Raw genomic sequence first — 22,877 nt, 5'->3', positions numbered from 1 at the left:
TCAAAGCAGATAGCAAAAATAGCACTTTTATGAGCACTTCCGCTGAAAATTTCATTTCCTGGCTGTCTTTAAATGAAAAAGAATGCTGCTGCATTGACTAGATTTATAAAACAGTATGAAAGGATAATCTTCCAAATGACCATGGGCACAAATCAACTGACCAACAGTTGGTCTAATTTCTAGGGTGTTATGAAGGAGACAGTTCACAGCAAATCTAGTTTGACTTTTTTTTTAAAAATTTATTTTAGCAATTAGCTCACTCACAGTTTTTGGCTCTAGAGCTGCACCTGAATTTTCCTAACATTCAAGGGTCATCAGATCTGATGTTTTGGTTTGTTCAGCGATTTGTGAGGATGGAGACCAGACACGACGTTCGCAACATTTGGAAACTGACCAAAATTGTTGTTCCACAGGAATTATTTCAATATACACCCCAATAGAGATACTCTTCTTCTGAAAGAAGTGTCTACGATTTCAGTAAATTTCCAAGCATAGACAAGCCCTAAGATTCCAAAATAGCAAAGCACTTCACCATAAACTTAGTTTTAACCACATAAGCAGTTCCACTGAATTCTCCCCATTCTCCTTCTCTCTCACAAGGAAAGAGACAAAATGTGAATGAATAAATAAATAAAAGGAAGGCATTTTATACAGCTGATTGAAAAATCGTAATTTTCCATGAACATTTTCAAAACAAACTGAACATTTTTGTTTTGTTAGATTTTCAATGTACATTTTCACATTTACAAGGAAAATCAATAATGGAAAAATTCTAAACTGAAAAAAGGAAAGGAGGAAAAAAATTATTTTGGGGGCGGCGTTTGTTTTTGAAAACAAATTTCAGTTTCGTTTTTTTGATGGAAAATAAAATATTATGATGAAAACAAATTCTTGAGAATTTTTTTAAAATCAAAAAGCCATTTTTGACCAAAAATAATTCAAAACAAAATATTTTTGACCAGCTCTAATATTTTTCCTACTTGGATTTATTATCTTGGCTGTGGATATTTTTTTTAATTGACAATTCAAAAATACAGGAGTTCAGAGTCAACACAGGCATTCCATAAGTGTCCAATCATCCTATGACAATATGAAAAACTACCAACATGGCAATCAGAAATGAAGATAATACTACAGGGTGGAAACTATGGAAAAATCCAATATTAGACAGATGACTCAATCACCTGGCCTTCTGAGACCCAGTATTTTTTCCAGATGACACCTATTCTTCAGCTGTGTTTGTGTCCGATCTCAGGGAACAAACCCAAGAGTTTAGGTGGTATTGTATGTGCACTGAGGTCAAGATAGGTAGGGGTGTGTGTGTATGTATACCAACCGCCCCCCCCCCACACACACACACAGTCTGTTTTTAAGGGTACAACTGAGATTGGTTATTCTTACTGTGACATATCAATCTTTTGTCCCAATTACCATAAGCATAAGTGGTAGATGTAACAGAGGGTATACAACAGAAGTCAGATTTGCATTCGAAGTAAGCCCCCTTTACACTGCTTTGCCAGTGTAACAGGGTATTTAAGTGGATGAAAAGGGTATTTACACTGCCAGAGTGGTGTAAAAGGTCTCACAAGGAATGAGAATAAAGCCCCAGAAATGGCGACATCATGAGCATCAGTACCACACACAGACTGAAGCAATTCTACCACCCATTTGTAACTGGTTATCTTAACGTGCAAACCAATGTACTGACTAGATTTTTTAAAGATTATGAAGTCACAGGAAACAAGAGCCATCACTGCCAAGGACACCTCCACCCACTGTGGCAGAGACAGAGTTAATCACCTGATGAGGGAACAAACAATGTGGCCAAAAAAAACCCTGACTGAGCACCTGAAGACCTCATGGAATGGGGTAATGGATCCTGCAAAGGCACAGTCAGATCCCCCAGATCTGCTGGCTGACGAAGAGTAGGTGTATGCCAGGCCGTCCTGGCCCCACGGGTGGGAAGATTGTCAGTGGCTTGGACCTCTATCTTTCAGAACCACCACATCACTTCCAAACCTACTGATCAAAGAGCTATGGGGTAACATGGCTTCAGTGAGACAGCAGTATCTCATTAGCTGAAGTGTAAATCAGTTTCCGTTATTTTGCTTGGAGATAGCAGCTCTACACAAAAAACTGTTCTCCAGCTCCATCCTCCCTGTGCTTAGTTATGCCCTGCTGAAATTTGGGAAGCCCCAGCTTGGCAGTTTTCATACATGGGACATTCACAACTAGAAGGAAGGCAGTTCCAACTTCACTCCTTGAGGCATGCAGACTGGACATTTTTGGCCAGCATTTGTGCTTTTATCGTTCTTTCCATGCCTAAAAGAGAAGGGGATGATCAGCAAGGCCTACAATATTTTGTGTGTGTGCTAATTCTGGCTAGAGATGAGACAAATGAAGAATCTCTTGTTTGAGGTGAACTGCAAAATAAAAATGGAAATTGCATCCAGCTCAGATTAATGTTCTGACTGCTCCCATTAACCAGGCTGTGGGGGGCCATTAGCACAGAAATACCTTTTCACTAACCTTTTAAAAAAATCTTCCCTTTGTGAGAAGTCCCTTGGTGTGGAATCACTTAATGTACTTTACTCAAGATGGTCCAGAATGTATCATTCAGCAACACCATAAATATCATGGGTTAGCAATGAATATATCTGGTATACGTCGGTTCATACTTAGGAATAAGTTTTTGATCCAAGGAGAATGTCAGAAGATTTTACAAAAGGGAAAGCAAATCTTTGAGGAGTCCATTAGAATTCATCTCTCTTCTGAGGGTACATCTACACAGGGATGGCCATGGCTGGTCCGGCTCAGCTGACTTGGGCTTGTGGGGCTTGGGCTGCAGGGCTAAAAATTGTTGTATAGACATTTGGACTTTGGCTGGAGCCCGAGATCTGGGGCTCTCTTCCGTTGCAGGCTCCCAGAGCTCAGGCTCCAGCCTGAGCTCAAATGCCTACATGGCAATTTTTTCAGTCCAGAGCCTGAGTCCCATGAGACCAAGTCAGCTGACCTGGGCCAACCTAGGATTTTTTATCCCTGTGTAGACATACCTTGAATGACTTCCAGATTGGTTGCGGGGCAAGGGGAGTTGAGCATAGTACATTGGTTTCACTCCGATTTCATTTTGCTATTTACCTGCAAGGAAATTCAGCAGCACCAAAGATCAACTCCGTGCAACTAGTTAGGACCATATCCTGCTTGAAGAGGAAATGGGTATTACAGCAAAAGTACAAATGGCACCAGTGGAAGATGAGTGTACAGATAGATCAATGATAGGACATGGCATAGGTCTTTGTATTTCACCTGTTTTCATACTATAATAGATTCTGAAAGTGAGACATTTATTTAGATCTATGGGGCATTCAACTCTGATCCGCAACGTAATCAACTGAATTAAATGATACAGTACAATGTACACCACTATGGACCAGACTGTGACTTGGATCAGACACCTACGCAGGGCCGTAAGGGTGAAGTAAGAATCCCCCTTAAACTCCTGAATGGGCTACTAGGACCTTGGGTCCAGGCACGCAGGATAAGCAAGATCTGCAAGCCTAGCATTCATTGAGCCTGGCTCTGCACCCACAATGAACCGGGCAGGAACACAATCCCTTCCTTGCCCTATGCCTGGGACAGCATAGACATGGCATTGTCCCACACACAGGATGTGTGACAAAGCTACAACCTTAGGGCAGGTCTACACTAAGGGCGGGGGTCGAACTAGGGTACGCAAGTTCAGCTACGTGAATAGGGCATCGACCCGCGCGGTAAGTGTAGACATACCCTTAGTTACATTGTGTTCTGCTGGATTTTCCCTTTGTCCAGTTCTGAAATCAGGATGAATAACCTGTTGGCTTTTTATCCTGAATTCTTTTATTTGTCACGCTAGCCTGTGGGCACTATTTTAATTTTAGTTATACTAGTGTAAAACTAAAACCAGGAAACATAAGGAACATTTGCTCTAAAGAAACAGAGAGCCAGGGATCCCATAAGGTCAAATATGTTTTAGTACAAGTGAACGTTTGGATCAGACGAGCTGCATGACTGTCTTCATCTTTTGCTACATCTTTCAGCAGCTCGCATCAGCTTGGAAAAAAAAAACAACGCCTGCAAAATCCTCTCGATTCTACGCAGAGCACTATATATCGAGTTGTCAAGAAGACACAGTTTCCACTCCGCTTGCAAAACCTTTCCTGAAGGCAGAAATCAAAGGCTTTGCACAAAGAAGTAGACTCTTTAAATTGCAAAGTTTGAAGGCTGTCTAACCTTCTAAGCTTTGATGGTGCTGCTGCTTGTTCCAGTCCCTTCCCAAAGCCCTCCCGTCATCAGTGATTACTCTTCACCAGAGCAAAGAACACCACAGCACATATCGTACGCATCAGAGTCACTCAAATTAGATACCTCTCTGTAATCTGTGATCGGATGGAGACATTTCCATTTAAAATGTGTGCAGGAAAGTTGCTTTTATAACACAAAGCTCTTTAGAGTCTGTCCATCAGCATGTTTGCACACAATGGTTCAAGTTCTGCCCTCAAGCGTACATACGGAGCCCCACTGAAGTCAGTGGGGTTGTACGTGTGATACTGGGGGCATATTGTTTTCTCATGGTACAAACACATCTCTGTCTTGATGTTTGTAGCAAACTAGCACACTGGAACTAGCTTTCCAATTTCTTTTCACAACAGTCAAAATGTTGCAAAATTCAGTATACTTCCACAGGCCTCGTTCCTATAAACAATTACACACATGAACAGACCCTTGGAAACAATGGAGCAACTCACAGGTGTAACGTTACTCATGGGAGAGTCTTCAGAATCAGGGGCCTATATTCAATAATTATGTGTTTGTTTTGTATAAGGCAGGAAAATATGACTATAAATATCACACATTTCAAAACAAAGAGGAGAATGAACATTGGTTTAAACGAAGCGTGTTAAACATGGTATGTTACTGAATAGCATGAAAAATAGACAAGCGATTACAGCAGAGTGCAGAGAGACCCCATTATGCTAAGTTTTATGCATGTATATAGAAAGAGGGAGTCTTGCCCAATAGAGATTACAATCTAAATAGGCAAGACAAACAAACGGTGAGAGTGGAAACAGATAGAGTGGCAGTGGCTTGCCCAAGGTCATAAGGAAGGTCGGAACAGAACTCAGATCCTTCAGAATATTAGTCCCAATAGCCCCACTTTTTCTTGATGTAGAGAACTTCTCTCTACAAAGTGACCCCTAGTCAACAAACAGCCTCCAATAAAAACTGACGTCCCCTGTTCAATAATTCTGTCCACATGTACCATAACTGACCTATGAAAATTCATACCTCCAGCTAATCAGGGCTTTACTTTTCTCAATTGCAATCTCCACACCCACCATCTTTTTAACACAACCAACCAGCTCTGATTGGGTGGGATGATTTCAAGCCACGTTTGGTTGTGTGTGTAGTGCATTGGGACTAAAGGCTCAGGCCGACAGGGATGCAGACAACGAGAGCGAGCGAGCAGCACTGAACCGTCAGAGGACTTTGTGCTAATACTCCCCCTGGTCGCTGGGCCCTCCCTCTGCTGAGAGCCACTCCAGCCCTGCAGGTCATGCCACATCTCTTCCCCATTTTTCAAGTTGTCCCAAGGTCTCTTATTGCCTTTGCAAAGTCCTGCTGGGCTCTGCGTGGGGGCAGCTGTGACATTGTGTGTCCAGGGAGGCAGCCAGACGTGAAGGGCTCAACTCCCCCACCTCCATGCCCCTCTGGGTGACTGGGCTGGGGAATGTGGAGAGTGACGACGGGGAGCTGCTACTGTGGGGGCCCAGGCTTCTGCCTCAGGGGAAATGCCGATGCTGGAGCCCTGCTAATTGGAAGAGAGATTTGCCCTGGTGCTGGAAAGAGCAGGGCCCCTGGACCTCTGATCCCCACAACCAAAATCCCCGCCCCTAGACCACCTCATCCCTACCCACAGAATCATTGTTTAGTTTCAATATAAGAAGTTCCAGGATTTTTGGATTCTCGTATTTATTTATTTTTTCAAATAAAACAGTGTGTTCAACAAAAAATGTGTCTCCCACATTATGTGGTGCATCAGATGGGGAGGGCTCTGAGTTACTAGGGAGAATTCTTTTCCACGTGTTCAGGGTCTATCTGATCACCCTAACTGGAGTTAGGAAGGAACTTCCCCCCGAGTGAGACTGACAGAGACCCTGGTTTTTTCCCCGCCTTCCTCTGAATCATAGGGCTCGGGTCACTTGCTGGTTTGAACTAGAGTCAATGGTGGATTCTCTATAACTTAAAGTCTTTAAATCACAATATGAGCACTTCAGTAATTCAGTAGGGGTCTATTACAGGAGTGGGTGGGTGAGGTTCTGTGGTCTGCAATGTGCAGAAGGTCAGAGTAGATGGCCATGATGGTCCCTTCTGGCCATAAAGTCCGAGTCCCTCAGTTCAAGGTGTGTTGTCCCTCATTTTGAGGGTCACAGTCCCTCATTTCAGAGTCCAGAGGTTGAGATGTATGAGCACACCTGAGTAGCCAACAGTCTTGGCTTGCAACAGGAGTCATTGGAAATCCTAAAAATAGCTGCTGTACACCATTTGCATTCACTATAATACATGTAAGGCTGTGGCCAATGCACAAACCCTATCTCCAGTCTCATTCACTTTGCCTCCCCCCTCACAGAGCTCATTTCAAACCCAGTAGACCATTGTACACATATCCCTCTAGAAGCTCCTGAGCAAATAAGCCCTAGTACATTGGTTCTCTGCATTTCTGTTAGCAGCCTTCAATAGCTTGCAAGACCAAGGCCCATGAGCTGTACAGTCAGATCCTCATCTCACCACAAACTGAATACCAGCGCTGTGAGAGCAAACTTGGCTTTAAACCCACCTTTGCACTGCCCTGCTCCCGTTGCAGCCTCTGTGCACCGTCTGTCCCCCCAAGTGCTGGACTACAGCATCCTGGGAGCTACTCTAATTTACACTGGTGGCAACCAGCCCCAGGGGTCTAGCATTAGCAAGCAATATAGAAAACCTGAGACACATTAAGTATTCCCTATCTCTTTCTTAAATAAAAATTGATCAGTACCATCAAGATTTGCATACACAAGAGTGAACACTCCTCTTTATTTCCCATATGCTTTGAGTATGTATATAATATAACATCTAATATAGAATATCAGGGTTGGAAGGGACCTCAGGAAGTCATCTAGTCCAAACCAAAGAAAGACCAATCCCCAATTAAATCCCCAAATTTCTAAATGAATGCTCAACCTTGGGTTTAGCAGGCCAATGCTCAAACCCCTGAGCTATCCCTCCCCCCCAATAATAAATAATCATGGCAGTTCCTGTCATATAATTTTTGGAGATATATGCTGCACTGCATGGCAAAACATAATGATATCTGATACAACACAATAAAAAGGAACGATGAAGAGACTTGCCTTGAATATTTTAGACACAGACATTGATTTGATAAGTGAGTGAGAATTATTTTAATCAAGTCTTCTTTAGCCTTTAATGTACATAGCTTTTCTAATTAGGGATTGAAATGTTGATTTAACATTTCTGTCATTACAGATTAGATGTTGCATGTTACCTCTTTATTTAAATGTCCACAATCTGAATGTATAAAGGAATTTGGAAAAGTCAGCCCAGGGGAAAAGTCCTTACAATGAGCCATTCACCTTCAGGTCAGGTTTTATAATAACTGCTAAGATAAGTGAGCTGAGCGGAGAAAAATAAGATTAAGAAAATGGAAGTCTGAATAACCATTGGAATTATTAAAAAAACTGTCAAATATCATCATAAGCAGGATGGTATTTAAAATATCAAAACTGTGTGTGTCTAATACTTTCATATTCAGTCTTAAGCTCGTCTAAACCTGAGAGCATTGTAAAGCTGATATTGTAGAGCAGAATCATAGAGTCCCAGCTGGAAAGGACTGTGACGGGGCTGGTAGAGCAGGGAGGGCCCAGGTCCCCCCCACCCGGCCGCCACCCACCCAAGGGTGGCAGCCCACTCCCCTAACAGGCCCTTCTGTAGGATCATGCAGCCCCACAGAAGGGGCAGTGATACTGACTTGGGCCACTAGGCCACGCAGCCCCGAGAGAGGGCAACCTTACTGACTCTGGCCATTGGGCCATGCAGCTCTGAGAACAGCCCTACTGACTCTTCCCACTAGGCCTTGATGAGCCAGATGGCCACACTGCCTCTGACCACTACGCGATGCACCCCAGCCGAACTGCGAAGCCATGTTGACTTGGGCCATAGGGGTTGTCACCATGGCTCTGGCCTTTCGGCTACACAACCTTGAGAGAGCGAGAGCGGTCATATTGATTTTACCATTAGTCCACACAACTCCAAGACAAGAGGGGACAGGGCACACTTGTCCCACGACAGGGACTATAAGGGGTTATCAAGTCCAGGCCCCTGCACTGAGGCAAGACCAAGTTTCATTGTGAGCAAAAATGTATTGGCATGAAATTTTGGTGCTCAGCTCAGCCGGGAATTGAAAATAAGTTTTAGGGCAAGATGTTTAAACTTTATCAGTGAGTGGACAAAACCTTATTAGGAAGATCAGTGACAGAGGCAGTGGGATCCAGTGGATAGGCCTCTGAATTAGGACACAGGAAACCTGGGTTCTCTTCCTGGCTCTGCCACTGAGCTGATGTGTGACCTTGGGCAAATCGTTTCATCTCTCTGAGCCTGTGTTTCCCCTTCTCTGCATCTGCCTTGCCTATTTGAATGGTAAGCTCTCCCAAGCTGGGGCTCTTACTGTGTCTGTGCAGCACCTAACACACTCAGGCCCCAATTTCAGTTGGGGGCTCTAGATTCAACATAGAATCATAGAAGATTAGGGTTGGAAGAGACCTCAGGAGGTCATCTAGTCCAATCCCCTGCTCAAAGCAGGACCAACAACTAAATCATCCCAGCCAGGGCTTTGTCAAGCCAGGCCTTAAAAACCTCTAAGGACGGAGATTCCACCACCTGCCTTAGTAACCCAGGAATATCAATAATGATAATACGGCTTGTGGGCCATCTCTCCTCTCATTTGTGATCACATAACGCCACTGCTTTATCAGCAATTGCTAAACATGGAAAAGAACTATTAGGAAATCACACAATGTGTTTCTAGCTGTCCTCAATGTGATTTCGCAGCTGGAAACAAGCAGGAGGAGGAGCCCCATGTAATCAGCCAGCTTTCCTCAAGTCACCAAGAAATGCTGAGAATCACTGGCTCAGGGCTACTATGAAATTACCGACATGGGGCCCGGTGCTACAACGACTAACTAGTATAGAGATTACCATGAAGTGTAGCCCCTTGAGGGCACATTTGAAATGACTCCCAGCAACCAACAGACTCCTAGCAACTTGAAAAGCAAAACACTTTCAGTGAAACTTATTCAGAGTTGTAGTGGCTTCTCATAGTGAGTGGGCTGCTGTCCATCTGCTCTGCCTTCCCAGTGGAAAATCAAATCCTAAGCGCTGGTTAGATCTATACTACTTGGGATAAAAATAAACAGCCTTCAGATTCCAATTCTGCTGCGCTGGACACGGACAATCCACATCACTTTTCCAGAAAGGCAAATAGTAACATGAGTAAAAGATGAAGCATAGTCCATGGGAAAAGCTGGCATTACCCAACGCCAGCACAGAGAACATCCATTTTAACACTGGTTCTCTGTCTTTGCGTCTGCTTCTTAATAAAAATTGACTGTTATCATCACATCTAGCATGCCAAAGGACAGGGGAAGTATGCTCAGGCATGAACAATGATCTTCCCTTCCTCCTGGTACTTGATTTATTTTTACGTTCATGTCAACCTTGTCTATATGCCAATTTATAACTCTGTTGACTCCGCTACCCTCAGACTCATCATTGACACATTAGAGGGCTAAAATTCTTCAGAGATGATTCAAGCTATAAATTTGAAACATCTTATTTCTCACCTTTCTGGTATTTCTTATGCACATTTGGAAAAAAAAAAGTGGTTTGGGGGATGAATGAAATAATGAGGTATGGATTTCTGTCCTTTCCTGGTTTTGAGGTTACCTAAGAAATTTGGTCTGGTTTCCACAGGAGACAGAGACCTATATTCCTTGAAAATGTGGGTATTATGTCAGTGATAAGTCCCTAAGGGCAACCGTAAGACACAACTGAGGGTCAGCTGCCTTAAACCACTCAGTAGATATAGCTGTCTGCTATAACTCCACCTCTTGAGATGTACTACTCTGTTTCTACAATGGTTTTGCAACATTTTCCCATAACAATTGGTTAATCTGCCTTGGCCCATGTGATCACGACCCATACCTCTACAGCTAGTACTTTCTTCAGCCAGTCTGATTTCTGTTGATGAGAGCGGATAACCAAAGATCCTTCAAGGCAATAGGAAGACTCTCCTTGACTTCAATGGGCTTTGGATCAGGCCCATAGAGAAACTGATTGCACTCTCAGGGCAACCTCTGTGAAACAGAAGATGGAGAGTGGGTGCAGAGAAGCTCTCCCTTAGCGGGATCAGGCACAGTGCTGGATGTGTGAGGCCAAGAGAGGTACCTATTACAATCACATGCTCTAGCTATCCTAGCTCCCTTTGTAGAGGTTACTATCCTTGCACTATGGAGAGCAAGCCTCCTTGCTCGCATGGGGCCTCAGACAAAATCCATACCCAGCAAACAAAGGTCCTGGTTCCATGCAATGGAACGTCCCTCCATTGACTGCAGTAGGAGCTGGATCAGTCCCACAGAACACAAAGACCAAGACTGTGACTAGGCCTTCTACCCCTTTCCAATGGGTCCTTCTTGTGCGCTACTCCCTCACTCCTGACCCTGTGACCCTCATAGACCTAGCCACAATCTGGCCCACAATGTTAATTTTACAATTCAGGATTAAGGGACAACAGATGTGGGGGTAGGGATTACGCAGCAATAGGCGGATGCCTATGACTCCTTAACTGTATAGCTCTCACCAGACAAACTTCTGACCAAAGTTTCCTTGAAAAATAACCCAAATCCAGATCCACAGGTTGAGATGTGACCTACCTCCTAGTAGGGGGAGAGAACGAGAGGTTTTTGTATTCATTTATTTTGATCGTAACAGGAAACAAACTCACTAGAGTGAATAAATGACCAATAAAGAATAAATAAACCTGCCAGGCTGATAAAAGAAAACCAACTCCATACCCAGCAAACAAAGGCCCTGGTTGTTGGCTTCACTTCAACATTAGTTAACTCACAACTGTTGTATCATCTGACTCCACCACCATGTTTAAACAGGAGAAGCACCTCACTACATTCCCACTGGACCATTCACCTAAGTGAATGCTCACCGATTACAGTAAGAGTTGAACAACTGGCCTCTCAGTCTACAAGCTGGGCTAGATTGAGAATGAATTCACTCTCCTCAGCAAGGGCTGGTGACTATGTTGCATCAACCTGGGGTAGCTCTAGGGACTGTATGTCTCAGAGACATCCCTATAAATAACAATTCTTCCCTCATTTTCTTCTTGCTCCAGAGGGCAGTGGCCACTTACAGCAATAAATGATGACATCCCCTCCTCGATCAGCTATGCTAGCCAGTGAGTTGGGCAGGGAGAGCCCACACTCCCTCTAGTCCCTGCTCACCCGCTCCAGGGATGGACTCATTGAGAATGCAGCACCTGCTCATTCTTCTGCACCTGCATCTCAAGTCTGACAAACCTATATAGGGTGGTAAGGGAGGGACGGGGGATCTGCTTATACCCCATTGTGGGATCGTAATACGAGACCAATCTGGCCCTGATGCCTTGTTAAATAAGCAAGCTGTGTTCATGTGTGATAGACAATCCTTGTTGTTTCTTTATCAAAACAGGATACATTGCACACCTGCTGATGTGCTACTCTTCAGTCTTACAGAGTTCAGCTGTTTTTGTCCCGGCTTCATCACAGCATGACGCAAACTTCTGCAGCATCTGTGCAGTGCACTCACCTCGACAAAGATGAAACATGGGATGATGGAATAACTTCGCTGGGTGTTGTTTCCTAAAGCCATTTCTCATCACACCTCTTGGGAAAGCACTGTCCAAAACTTTACCAGGCTGTAAGAGAGACAAATATGTACAGTACGTTACATTCAACTGAACGTTCTTCACTTAATACAGCCTGGAGAATATCACGGCAAGCTCATGTAGCAAGCAGAGAAGAAGAGGAACAGAATATTAAGCGCTAGATTGTAGTTTTACAGCCTGTCCAGCATCTTGCTGCATAGCCCCTGGAGCAGCCTGGGAGGGGAGTGTGTGACTCAGAGAGAGGTCACCAGGTTTAGGGTGGTGCAGATTACATCTCCCATTGAGCAAGGAGGACGCAGGATTAAAATCTCAATCACAATTTGATCCTTTCTCTGCTTCTGGACTAGTGCAGCCATGCACTGCTCCTTAACTCAGAGCAGATTGCAAGATCACAATCCAGCGCAGAAGTTATTGTATTCCTGAGTCATAAATGGTTTAAATCAATTATGTTTTATGCTAAATAAATAGTGAAATTGTACTTTAAAATAAGATGGGTTTACAGTGACCTGAAAGCCACTCTGTGGATCATCAAAAGATTTATCTGGGCAAACATGTCCAATTTAACATGCCAGGACAGCTTACCCAGGCAAAACTATTGACTTCAGTGGGAGTAAGAACCACACAATCGGCGGTGAAGAACTGGGCCCTTTCTGCAAAGTACTTTTGGCCCAATGTTAAACCACAAAACCCCTTCCTGCTAAGCATTACTTTGAGATGCTGACTATTGTAATTTTAATTGAACATAACCTAGTAACAATCTGCATTGAGACGTTTTGTCTTCACTGTACACAATGTATGGAGAAAAGAACTCTAATGGGAGACTTAACTGGTCTTAAGTGCAAAGAGAGACTTAAAATGGCTTTAGAGATCAGCATTAGGCAGTGGTACAAACGAAAGGAAAAAAAACAGTCGCCAGAGAGCTGCCCAGTACCCTACCACACATACTCACACAGGACAATGCAAGGGAAATGAGAGGAATGGAAACTCTAACCACATTAAGAAATAGCCAGGGTGCGATGGGACACAATCCCATTCTTAGCACTCTGAACCCAAAGCTCTTCCATTTGAATTCCAAGTTACTGGGGCACTGTGGGTTTTGCCAAGGCACGTACGGGAGTAAGGGCTGGTTTAAGTAGCATCAATTCCTGGCAAATTTTCATAGGATGATGCCACTTCACTTGCACAGAGACTTGCTCCACATGGCCTGACTCCTTTGAGGGGAGGATGGTAAGGCACTGGGATGGGGAGTTGATATCATTGTTGCTCCTATGAACTCCTAACTAAAGCAGGATGAAATGTTTTGACTAAAACTTTTTCCAGCAAACAATGCAGATTCAATAATGCTGAAAAAGTTCATGCATTCACATCAATTTCACCAAACCGATTCAGTAAAAAAAAACCCCATCAAAACATTTCAATTTTTCTATTTAATATAACTTTGTTTTGCAATTTCTTTTAATTTTAGGGTGTTTTTTTTAAGTACAATAATGCCCCAAATCAAAATGAAACGTGTTGTTTGATCCAAAACAATTTTATTTTTCAGTTTGTCAGAAAATTTCATTTTTAGTTTGAGCTGCAACAATTTTATTTTCTCATTTTATTTTTTGGAATTGTCAGCAAACAAACTAAACAAAAAAATCCATATTTCACCTAGCTCTGCTCCTAACTGGGCAGGCGTGCATGAGTTATTTCTGTTCTAAATGGCTTTGGGGATTGTTTGATGGGATGACAGGTTAAGGAAGCATTCTTACTGAATTACAAGAATTGAGTGCATCATTACTACTGAAATCCTGTCAGCACCTTTCTACCAATGACCATGTTTAAGGATGGCATTAATACTGTTTCTCTGGCCAGTGCAGCCAGAACATAGTAATAACTGGATTTTGCAAATCCAGTGCCCTACGACTTAACGCCTTGCCTTCGAGTCCATAGGTATACTATGGAAAACAGTAAGGAGTTGGGTGTTTTAAACGGAAGTAGTGTGCTGTGAGACATTTAATTAGGTTCAGAAGAATTTAGATCATGTGTGTTAAGAAACTGAATAGATTATAGCAAGGAAGCTGAAGGTCCTTTGTAGCACCACTGCTCTGCCTAATTGAATGCCGCGGCCCTTGCAATGATGTCAGAAATATGTCGTGTTTATGATTGTTCTTGCAAACTTACTGTTCACCATCAAGTATCAGAGGGGTAATTGTGTTAGTCTGGATCTGTAAAAGCAGCAAAGAGTCCTGTGGCACCTTATAGACTAACAGACGTATTGGAGCATGAGCTTTCGTGGGTGAATACATCCCCATGTGACATGCATCCAACGAAGTGGGTATTCACCCACGAAAGCTCATGCTCCAATACGTCTGTTAATCTATAAGGTGCCACAGGACTCTTTGCTGTTCACCATCAGTGAGTTTGTTACTACAATAATTTGCCTATGGAAAAGAAATGCATTTTATGGGCCAGATTCTCTCGTGCATTCTGGATTGATGTTGTTCTGGAAGCTCAAAGAGACAAGAAAGCAGCCAATCCGAGAATTCCCACCCTATGGGAGACCTCTCAGCTAGCACAGAGCTGGCATAGCCAGCCCTTTCGCCACTCCTCCACATTTGGCTCTGACGAAGCGGGCAGGACAGTGGTAAGGTGGGTTATGGCTGAAATATGCTGTACTCAATCTGTCCCCAGATGACATATGATTCCTTGGAGGCCGTTGCCAGCTAGCATAGGCCGCTCCAGCCTATGCTGTGATCAGAGATGGCACAGATCAGCCCAGGGAATCAGGGAGCCAAAACTAGATATTGGCACACAGAGAATTTGGGCCTTTATCTATGCATCTGTCTTCCTCTTGAGGAAAGCTTCTCTGTACAAATGATAGCAGATATCTTTCATTACCATCTAGTGTTACCATCTCCATTTTTATCATCATTTTGTCCTGATTGTTAACTAGGAAAAACTTGTTAAGATACCACTAATTCTGACCTTTTAATCCAGGAGTGTGAACACTGCAATGTGAGGCAACTGTCAGACCTACAGGAAGGGAATATTAATATTACCCGAGCACCGGCATTATGTGAGGTGCTTCTACTCTTTAAACAAGGTAGCGTAGTTGAATAATACAAAGGTTGTGAATTAATTAGCATTAGTTAATTCTCATTTTGCCTAATTCCCCTCACATACATTTTCAGAAAGCCCTTCAACTGCAGTGTGGGAGGTTATTGTCTAGCATCTCCTGGGAAAACAAGCAGAGCCATGGAATATATATATATATGAGCAAACTGAACACTAACTAAAAGGCAGTCAGAGAAAAGAGAACGATGAAGGCAAACACCTCAGGCTGAAAAGGTTTTATTACCACAGGGATCTGTCATGGCGGGGCAGGGGAGGGGGAGAGGAAGTCAAGGAGGAAAGAAGAGAAAATTCTAATAAATGGAACATTGCAGGTTATGTCCAGCAGAAGGATTGTTAAAAGGTACAGTCAAGTGTTTTCTCAAGCCTTTTACTTTAACACATGACATAGCACGAGAGACTTGGCTGTAAGGAAAGACTACAAGAGCTGATCTGGTAGATTTCTGGAGTAGCAGATAAAATAAGCGCTGATGGCTGTTATCAAATCCCCACTCACTCTTCTGCAGACTAAATAAGACCAGTTCCCTCAGCCTCTCCTCATAAGTCATGTGCCCCAGCACCCTAATCATTTTGAAGAGCGAATACTAGTGTTCACATATTCAAGGTGAAATTCACCACTACATAAAGGGCCATCGCAAGAGACACCCTAAACACCAACCAAGACCCCAAATTATAAACACTCCCCCAAGCAGAGTTTTGACCCCAAAAGGGGAGATGTGACAGAGACTCCATGTAGTCCACTCAAGGACTTCACTATTGCCATGGGTTTTACATAGAATATCAGGGTTGGAAGGGATCTCAGGTTTAGCCCAACCCCCTGCTCAAAGCAGGATCAATCCCCAGACAGATTTTTACCCCAGGTCCCTAAATGGCCCCCTCAAGGATTGAGCTCACAACCCTGGTTTTAGCAGGCCAATGCTCAAACCACTGAGCTATTCCCTGCTCCCGAGGTGTTCAGGCACTACAGGGATGGTCAGCCATATACATCACATTAGATTAGATTACATGCACCTTTTATGTGCACGTCATCACATGGGGTGACTTTCACCCCCAAAGAACAGCCATAGCAAATAAAAAGCGGTACAAACATGGCGGAAGTGGAGAACCACGTGGAAGTCAAAGGATCGTTCACAAGGGCCGTTTTGTTGTATTCACTCAGCTCTGGTTTTTAAGTGTCATCATGGATGGGCAGGTTCATGTTGTGAGGTGCTTACATCCCTGCCAAATTGTTTAGCATGTCACTAACTCAACGTTGCCTGGAGTGACAATTCTTAAAACGCAGCATGAAAATCAGTAAAATCACAGGGGTGAAGCTGCCTTACCATCTAACTGATACAGCTGCTGTCTTCTTTTGTGATGGAATTATCAGTGCATGGTAGAGGAGAGGGAGGTAGATTATAGGATTCATTAAGAAATACTTTAAAATATCAGGCACTCTTTGTAAATACCACCACCAAATTTATCGTACACAATTAATGGAGGTGATTCTGCTTCTAACTTCCAATTAACTAAAAAGCCAATTATTCCAGCTCTCCTTTCATCCCTTCCAATTTTAGAAATTAATCTAATTGAAATAGTCATGCGTGTTCTTGGGTGGAAAAGGGGACTATTTTTGGCCTCTATCCAGTCACCTGAAGATGCTTCATCTTAATTTAGATTGATTAATGGGCCTTGCAGGTTCTTCTGAAACCAATGGGAAATGCAAGTACTCATTTCTTTATATCCAATCAGTTTAAAGCTCCATTTATTTTTGAAGCCACTTGCAACAAAGGAATGGCAGGTGCAGTCAGCAGTTAGGGCATAATTTGTAGGAGAAGGGGACTCTGAATTCCAGGAATAAATGGCAAAACTGGTCTAATGAAATTACAGTAGTTTACCGTAATTTTAGGGACCGGTCCTGCAACAGACTGCACCCATGCATAGTTAATTATTTTGGGACATTCAGGTCTCACTGGCTTCCAGATCAAATTTGTTCAGTTTGCAAGTAAAGTGATGTTTTTTCTAAGTGGCATGCCTGCAGATTCATGCTGGAACTTGAATGTCAAGCGCATTGTCTGTCTGTCTTCTGGAACATGACCATTGTACAGATTCTACAAGTTTTGCCCTCAATTACATTTGTACAATTCCACTATTTTTTGTAAGTTTGCAGTGGGCAACTGGAAGCCTGAGCATTACAGGCACATTTTTTAAATGTATTAAACAAAGAATGAGAAGAAACAAGGTGGCCCCACCAAGAGTCGCTTTAAGGTGCCTCTGTATACAGTATTCCCACCTACGTACACATTTCCAAGCAAGGCAGAATTATGGGATTTTGTTGAGTTTTCCTTCTATTCTAGTTGGACTGTTTCAGTGAGATGCAGCTCATGTTCACAGGACATTCAGTGAACACAAGCGTTCATAGTACATCCAGCCCAGGCCATTTCCACAGCACGGATTTCTGTATGGGATCATTCTATACTTCCGTTTGCGCATGCTTTGGGTTTCTCTTTCTTCCCCAGCATATGCCCCCACCAGTAGTCAGCTCTGCACAGTTCAGTATACGTCTGAGAGCAATTGTTTATAGAGTTACACTGAGCCACACTCTTTCCCCGTTTCAGACACTTTGTGTCGCTCTGGTTCTGTGAAGTGCTCACAATCTAGCCCAACCTGGCCAGCGGAGAATTCCCTAGTGTAGCATAAAGCCAGTGTAGCTGGCTCCTACACCATCTGCTCCCCTCACCCCGGTATACGGAGTACGAGGAGGTGCAATGGGGTGAGGCAAGTACTCCTGCACGCCCCCGATTCTCAACTGGCTGGCATAAGTTAGAGCCATGTCCATAGGCTGTTCTGATTTATACTGGAGTCTGGAAACTTGAGAATCAGGGAACTGTGATGGGATCCCTGACTTCCCTCTGCACAGAGCAGATCTTCACATATGTCTCTCTCAATCCGAAGGGGCCCAAGGGGATGTGATTCTGAACAACTCCCAAGACAGATGTGGAGATCTCGTTGCAATTTTTCTTTCATGGTCTGGTAGCCCAGTGCTTTCAGGAGTGAGACTCTACAGTGTCAAGATATAAAGATACGGAGGGTCATTTGGACATCAAGACAAGAGTTTTCTCCAGGATCTAGGAATAATTTTAGAACTCCCTCCTCCACCACAGGAAAAACAGCGGGGAAGCCAATCAGATGGGACAGACATTGGCCGTCAGTCAGAATATGAATGCTACCTTGGAGGCTTTACATTCAAAATTAGGCAGGCCTCCCTCTGTGGTACATAATAAGCAGAGGGAAAGAGACTCTGAGGACAAAACACTTATTGATTTGAGCAGGCAGTCTGGAACAGAGGGAGCAAAACTGAGCAACCCATTGAGTACAAGCTCCACTATTATTTAAAAAAATAAACAACGACATGACCCCACTGCAACAGTTGACATTCAGGCTCGGGAGCATACTTTGTGTTAGCATCTCAGTGCCCTGACATTCTCAGACTCACCCAGGCAAGGAGTAGCTCCCATGCATCACTCAAATTAACAGTGCCACATGGATAATTCCAGGCACAGTAAAATCAATGCCAAACCCATGACTTCCTGTGCTGTGCATCCACCCACCCCAAATTCATTGTGACAGGAGAATCCTTCAGGAGTGCCTTCACATTCGAGAGAACAAGGACCACCCAAAAGATGCAGATCTAAATAACATACCAAGATTCTGAGTCAGATCCAGAAAAACTTTTTTGGCTTGCAGCACAGAGCTCAAAGACTCAGGGTTTTCCCCCAAAGATCAATGGCAAGCAAGGCAGATGGACATCAACATCCCAAACAAACAGCTCTTCAAGGACCCAGACAAAGAAACTAGTGGCTTTTCATTCCACACTGGAAAATACGATCCACTTTGAACTGCAGCCGCATATCACATGGGAGATGTGCCTACCTCCTCCATTAATGGAGACTGAGACATAAGCCTATGTGTGACTGCAGAAACGGCCTTCTAACCGTGGAACACCTCATTAACCAATGTCCCAAACGATCATATCCTCCTGACGGTATCTCTGCCATCCACTCTGCTTTACCTGAAGCAGTTAATTGGATCACTAATCTAGACCTGGACCTCTGACATTGCTTTTTTAAAGCTACACAAAGGAGGAAGAAACAGCTAAGCAGGGAGTTGGGAGAGACACGGCGACATTTCAGCTGTTTGCAGAGAAAGGCATTTATTTGAGTTTAGTACCAACCTACTTCTGTCTGGCTTGGTCAATACAATCTGCCTCCTCCTCCTCAAAGCTCGCTTGATCTTGATTTTCAGTATGAATACAGACCGGGAAAGCAGGGCCTCGCGATCCTTCTGACTTTTTGGGTTTGAAGCAGGAGGTGTCAGAAGAGCAAGGACAGGACACAAATGTAGCTCCTGCACTCAGGGCAGTGCAGGCCCTGTGCCCTCCTACCAGCCTCTGTGTTACAAACCACCCCCAAAGAGAGGAGATGGAGGCCAAGACATGACCCTGCTTCCCCTCACTCCCTGCACGGGTCCATGGAGTTGCCCGGGGGAGCAAGTGTAACCCATACTGGCAGAGTGTGAGCATCTGTCCTCCTCTAGTGGCTGGTCCACAGCAGCGGTTAATCAGTCTGTTCCAGCATCTAGCTAACAACCCTTACACTTTAACTCAGGGGAGAGAGGCTCATGCTTTTAGTGCTGCCTATCACAGGTTCGTTCTCCACGGATAACTGAAGCAGGGCCGTTTCACAAAGTGGAGGATTGTAAGAGATTGTGCAGCATACATATGCATTCCCTCTTGGATCTCCCTTTGAGGGAGGAGGGGTGCAGCTCTGCACCGTGTCCTATACACACCTGGGTGTTAATCACATAGTCTGAGCCTTCCAAAGCTTAAAATCCACCATCTATGTTATCCCTCATGTTTGCTTCCTAACAGAGGAAAAAAGAGCAAATGTCAGTGTGATGGCCACCATCTTGGATAACACACTGGGAACCAAAACATGAGCTAAAGCTCTCTAGTTTGAGCTGTGATTGACTCCTCCACAGCCACAAATCAGGCACAGGAGGGGACCAGTAACATATATTCACCGGTGGTTCCTCCTAGCGCTATAAAAAAAATGAGAAATGACAAGTCAAATATCTGTTCTCTTCTGCCAGAAGGGGATGTCTGTGGAGATACCTCAACTCCTCTCACAACTGGATGTACAAAAAGTCCTCACCCAGAATGCAGCTATCACAAAAGCAGTAAGGGTGGGGTTTTTCAAAGCACTGAGTGCTGGCCTAACTCTCTTGCCACGGAAGTCGATGGTAAATCTCCCATGGGGAGCAGAGTTAGGCCAAAGCTGAGTGCTTTCACAATTCTCAGCTGGCTCAAATCACAACCCATGCACAGGTTGGGTTTTTTTCTTAACCTACACATACTGATAGCGTAGGTAGTTCTCCCTCCCGCCCCCCAAATATCCTGGCATGGTAAGAAAGAAATTCCACAAGGACTTTGACAACGAGCCAGATGATGAAATAAGTTAGTATGAGTCTGATCCTCTGGAGCTATCTCCACAACAATATCGACTGGCATAAGGGAGTGCCACGATGAGCAATACAATGATCACTGGGACTGGAGGGATTCATAAGGAGACATTAAAAGAGCTAAATATATCTAACTTGCCTAAGCAATGACTAAAGGGGACATGCTAATAGTTTACATGGATCTGGAGACTGAAAACAGGACAGGCCTGGTTTTCCGTTGACTTGAATGTTGTGCCATCACTTACACTTGAGTGTATATGGATACCATTGTGATTTAGTAGCATTTCACACCGACTTTGCTCAGGTGTGAATGATGACAAAGGTGTATGCAAGCCAGTGGAGAATCGGGCCCCAAGTAAGGAAAGGTCTGTTTAGTATGTCAAAGAGGGGTGGAATAATAGGGGTAATGGGATGAAATGTAGACAGGGAAAATGAGGCTGAAGATCAGTGAAGCCTTCCCGCCAGCAAGATATAGTTAGCCTTGGAATGGTCTCCCAAGAGAGTGGCAGAGACCCCAAGCTTTTAAAACCAGATAGTACTAGAAAAATGTTCTGCAGTGAAGAATCCTGCAGTGGCTAGGGGATTGGTTGGATGAGCTAATAGGTCTTTTCCATCTCTAATTTCAATGATGAAGCTTGTAGTCTGAGCAGCAATTATCACCTAAGAGATGAAAAAAAATGCAAAGCAAACAAAAGCACATCACCATTACAAAGGGGCTGGAATACAGGCTGCATCGTCCAATGCAGGGTGTTTTTTTTGTTTTGTTTTGTTTTGAAGTTCCTGCTTGTTCTAATCCTGCCGATTGCTGGCCATGTGGACTGGGCAGTCATACAGACAACAAGACTACCCGGAGTTATAATAGCTAATGCTAACAAAAATTTTGGACGGATATTAAGCCTCATGATTCAGGGTTTAAGACAATCTCTAGCTATAGAGATGAGGATGAGGCCTAATGTGAGGGGCAGATTATTCCACATCTGCCATCCTTACCCCTACCTCTGAAGCAGCTGGTACAACCCTGGTAACTCATATCAAACTGCTTCAGTTCACTACAAACTTCACATAAATTACAACGCAAAATGCACACGAGCCCCACAGCCACAATGAGCCATCTGCCGATTCATCATCCAAATCAGAGCGCTGGCTCTGCTTCTTCAGACAGCACCTTTCTTTTTCCCATTGCTGCATGGCAGCACAGCAGAGCTTATGCTGAGCGAGAAGGATCAGACTCCCAGGGAGGAGGAGTTCCTTTGGTTTTGCATTAGCACCATTCAAAACACACTGGGTGAAATCCTGGCCCCAATAAAGTCTACAAAAGTGGCAAAAGTCCCATTGACTTCAATGGGGCCAGGATTTCATTCTCCATTTCTAACGGGGCACTGGCTTCAAGCAGTAGTAAAATGTGCCCACTGCTACACTAACATGTGTCTTGCCACCAAGCAAGGATTTACCAGGCACAGAACAAGGCAACATTTTTAGATTTCTTTTTCCAATGGAAGCCTAAATAAAAAAAATATATATCCTCCAATGGCACAATCTAAAAACCAGGAGACAACAGAAATTATTGCCTTCGATCTGTGGCTTTGTCTCAGATAGACTTCCAATGGATCTTAGAGACAATTCCTACTCTCCTTCCTAATGCACATACACCTCTACCCCGATATAACGCTGTCCTCGGGAGCCACAAAATCTCACCACGTTATAGGTGAAACCGCGTTATATCGAACTTGCTTTGATCCACCAGAGTGCGTAGCCCCGCCCACACAGAGCACTGCTTTACCGCGTTATATCCGAATTCGTGTTCTATCGGGTCGCGTTATATAGGGGTAGAGGTGTAGTTCAGCTGATGACCATGAGACTAACACCAGAGTACAGAGAGTAGGATTTTCCCCTTAGAACATACTAGACTGTGTATCCTCGCCCAAGTGGAACAATGATCTCCACTTCAGCAGTTTGTAGTTTTCTGTAGGTTAGTCAGCAAAGTAAGCCAGGGTCTCAGGCCACAAGTAAAGTCTTGGCCCAGATCTACCCTACAGATTCAAGCCAGCACAGCTATGTTGGTCAGAGATGTGAAGAAGGTCCCTAACACACAGGGCTGTGCCAGCACAAGTTCCTAGTGTAGACACAGGTATACTGGCAACATTGTCGTTTTTATTGGTAGAACTTGTTCTACTTAAGGGAACTGGAATAAGCAATGCCAGCAAAAGCACAGTTTTGCTGGTATAAGCTGCATCCG

General features: G+C 43.9%; 1 protein-coding gene across 2 annotated transcripts in view; it reads right to left on the bottom strand.

Moving 5' to 3' along the window:
* The window catches only part of PLPPR1 (phospholipid phosphatase related 1), a 190,991-nt gene that overhangs the window by 102,824 nt on the left and 65,290 nt on the right, over positions 1-22,877 (bottom strand). For both annotated transcript variants that reach the window (XM_039542775.1, XM_039542774.1), the window contains exon 2: positions 11,950-12,058. In XM_039542775.1, coding sequence (XP_039398709.1) covers positions 11,950-12,012 — 63 coding nt within the window. In that variant the 5' untranslated portion in view covers positions 12,013-12,058. The remainder of the gene's footprint in view (positions 1-11,949; positions 12,059-22,877) is intronic.

Source organism: Mauremys reevesii, linkage group 6 (assembly GCF_016161935.1).
Source record: "Mauremys reevesii isolate NIE-2019 linkage group 6, ASM1616193v1, whole genome shotgun sequence".
NCBI classification, from domain to species: Eukaryota; Metazoa; Chordata; order Testudines; family Geoemydidae; genus Mauremys; species Mauremys reevesii.
Note: the sequence above shows the minus strand (reverse complement) of the source record. Positions and strands in the feature narration are given on the sequence as shown.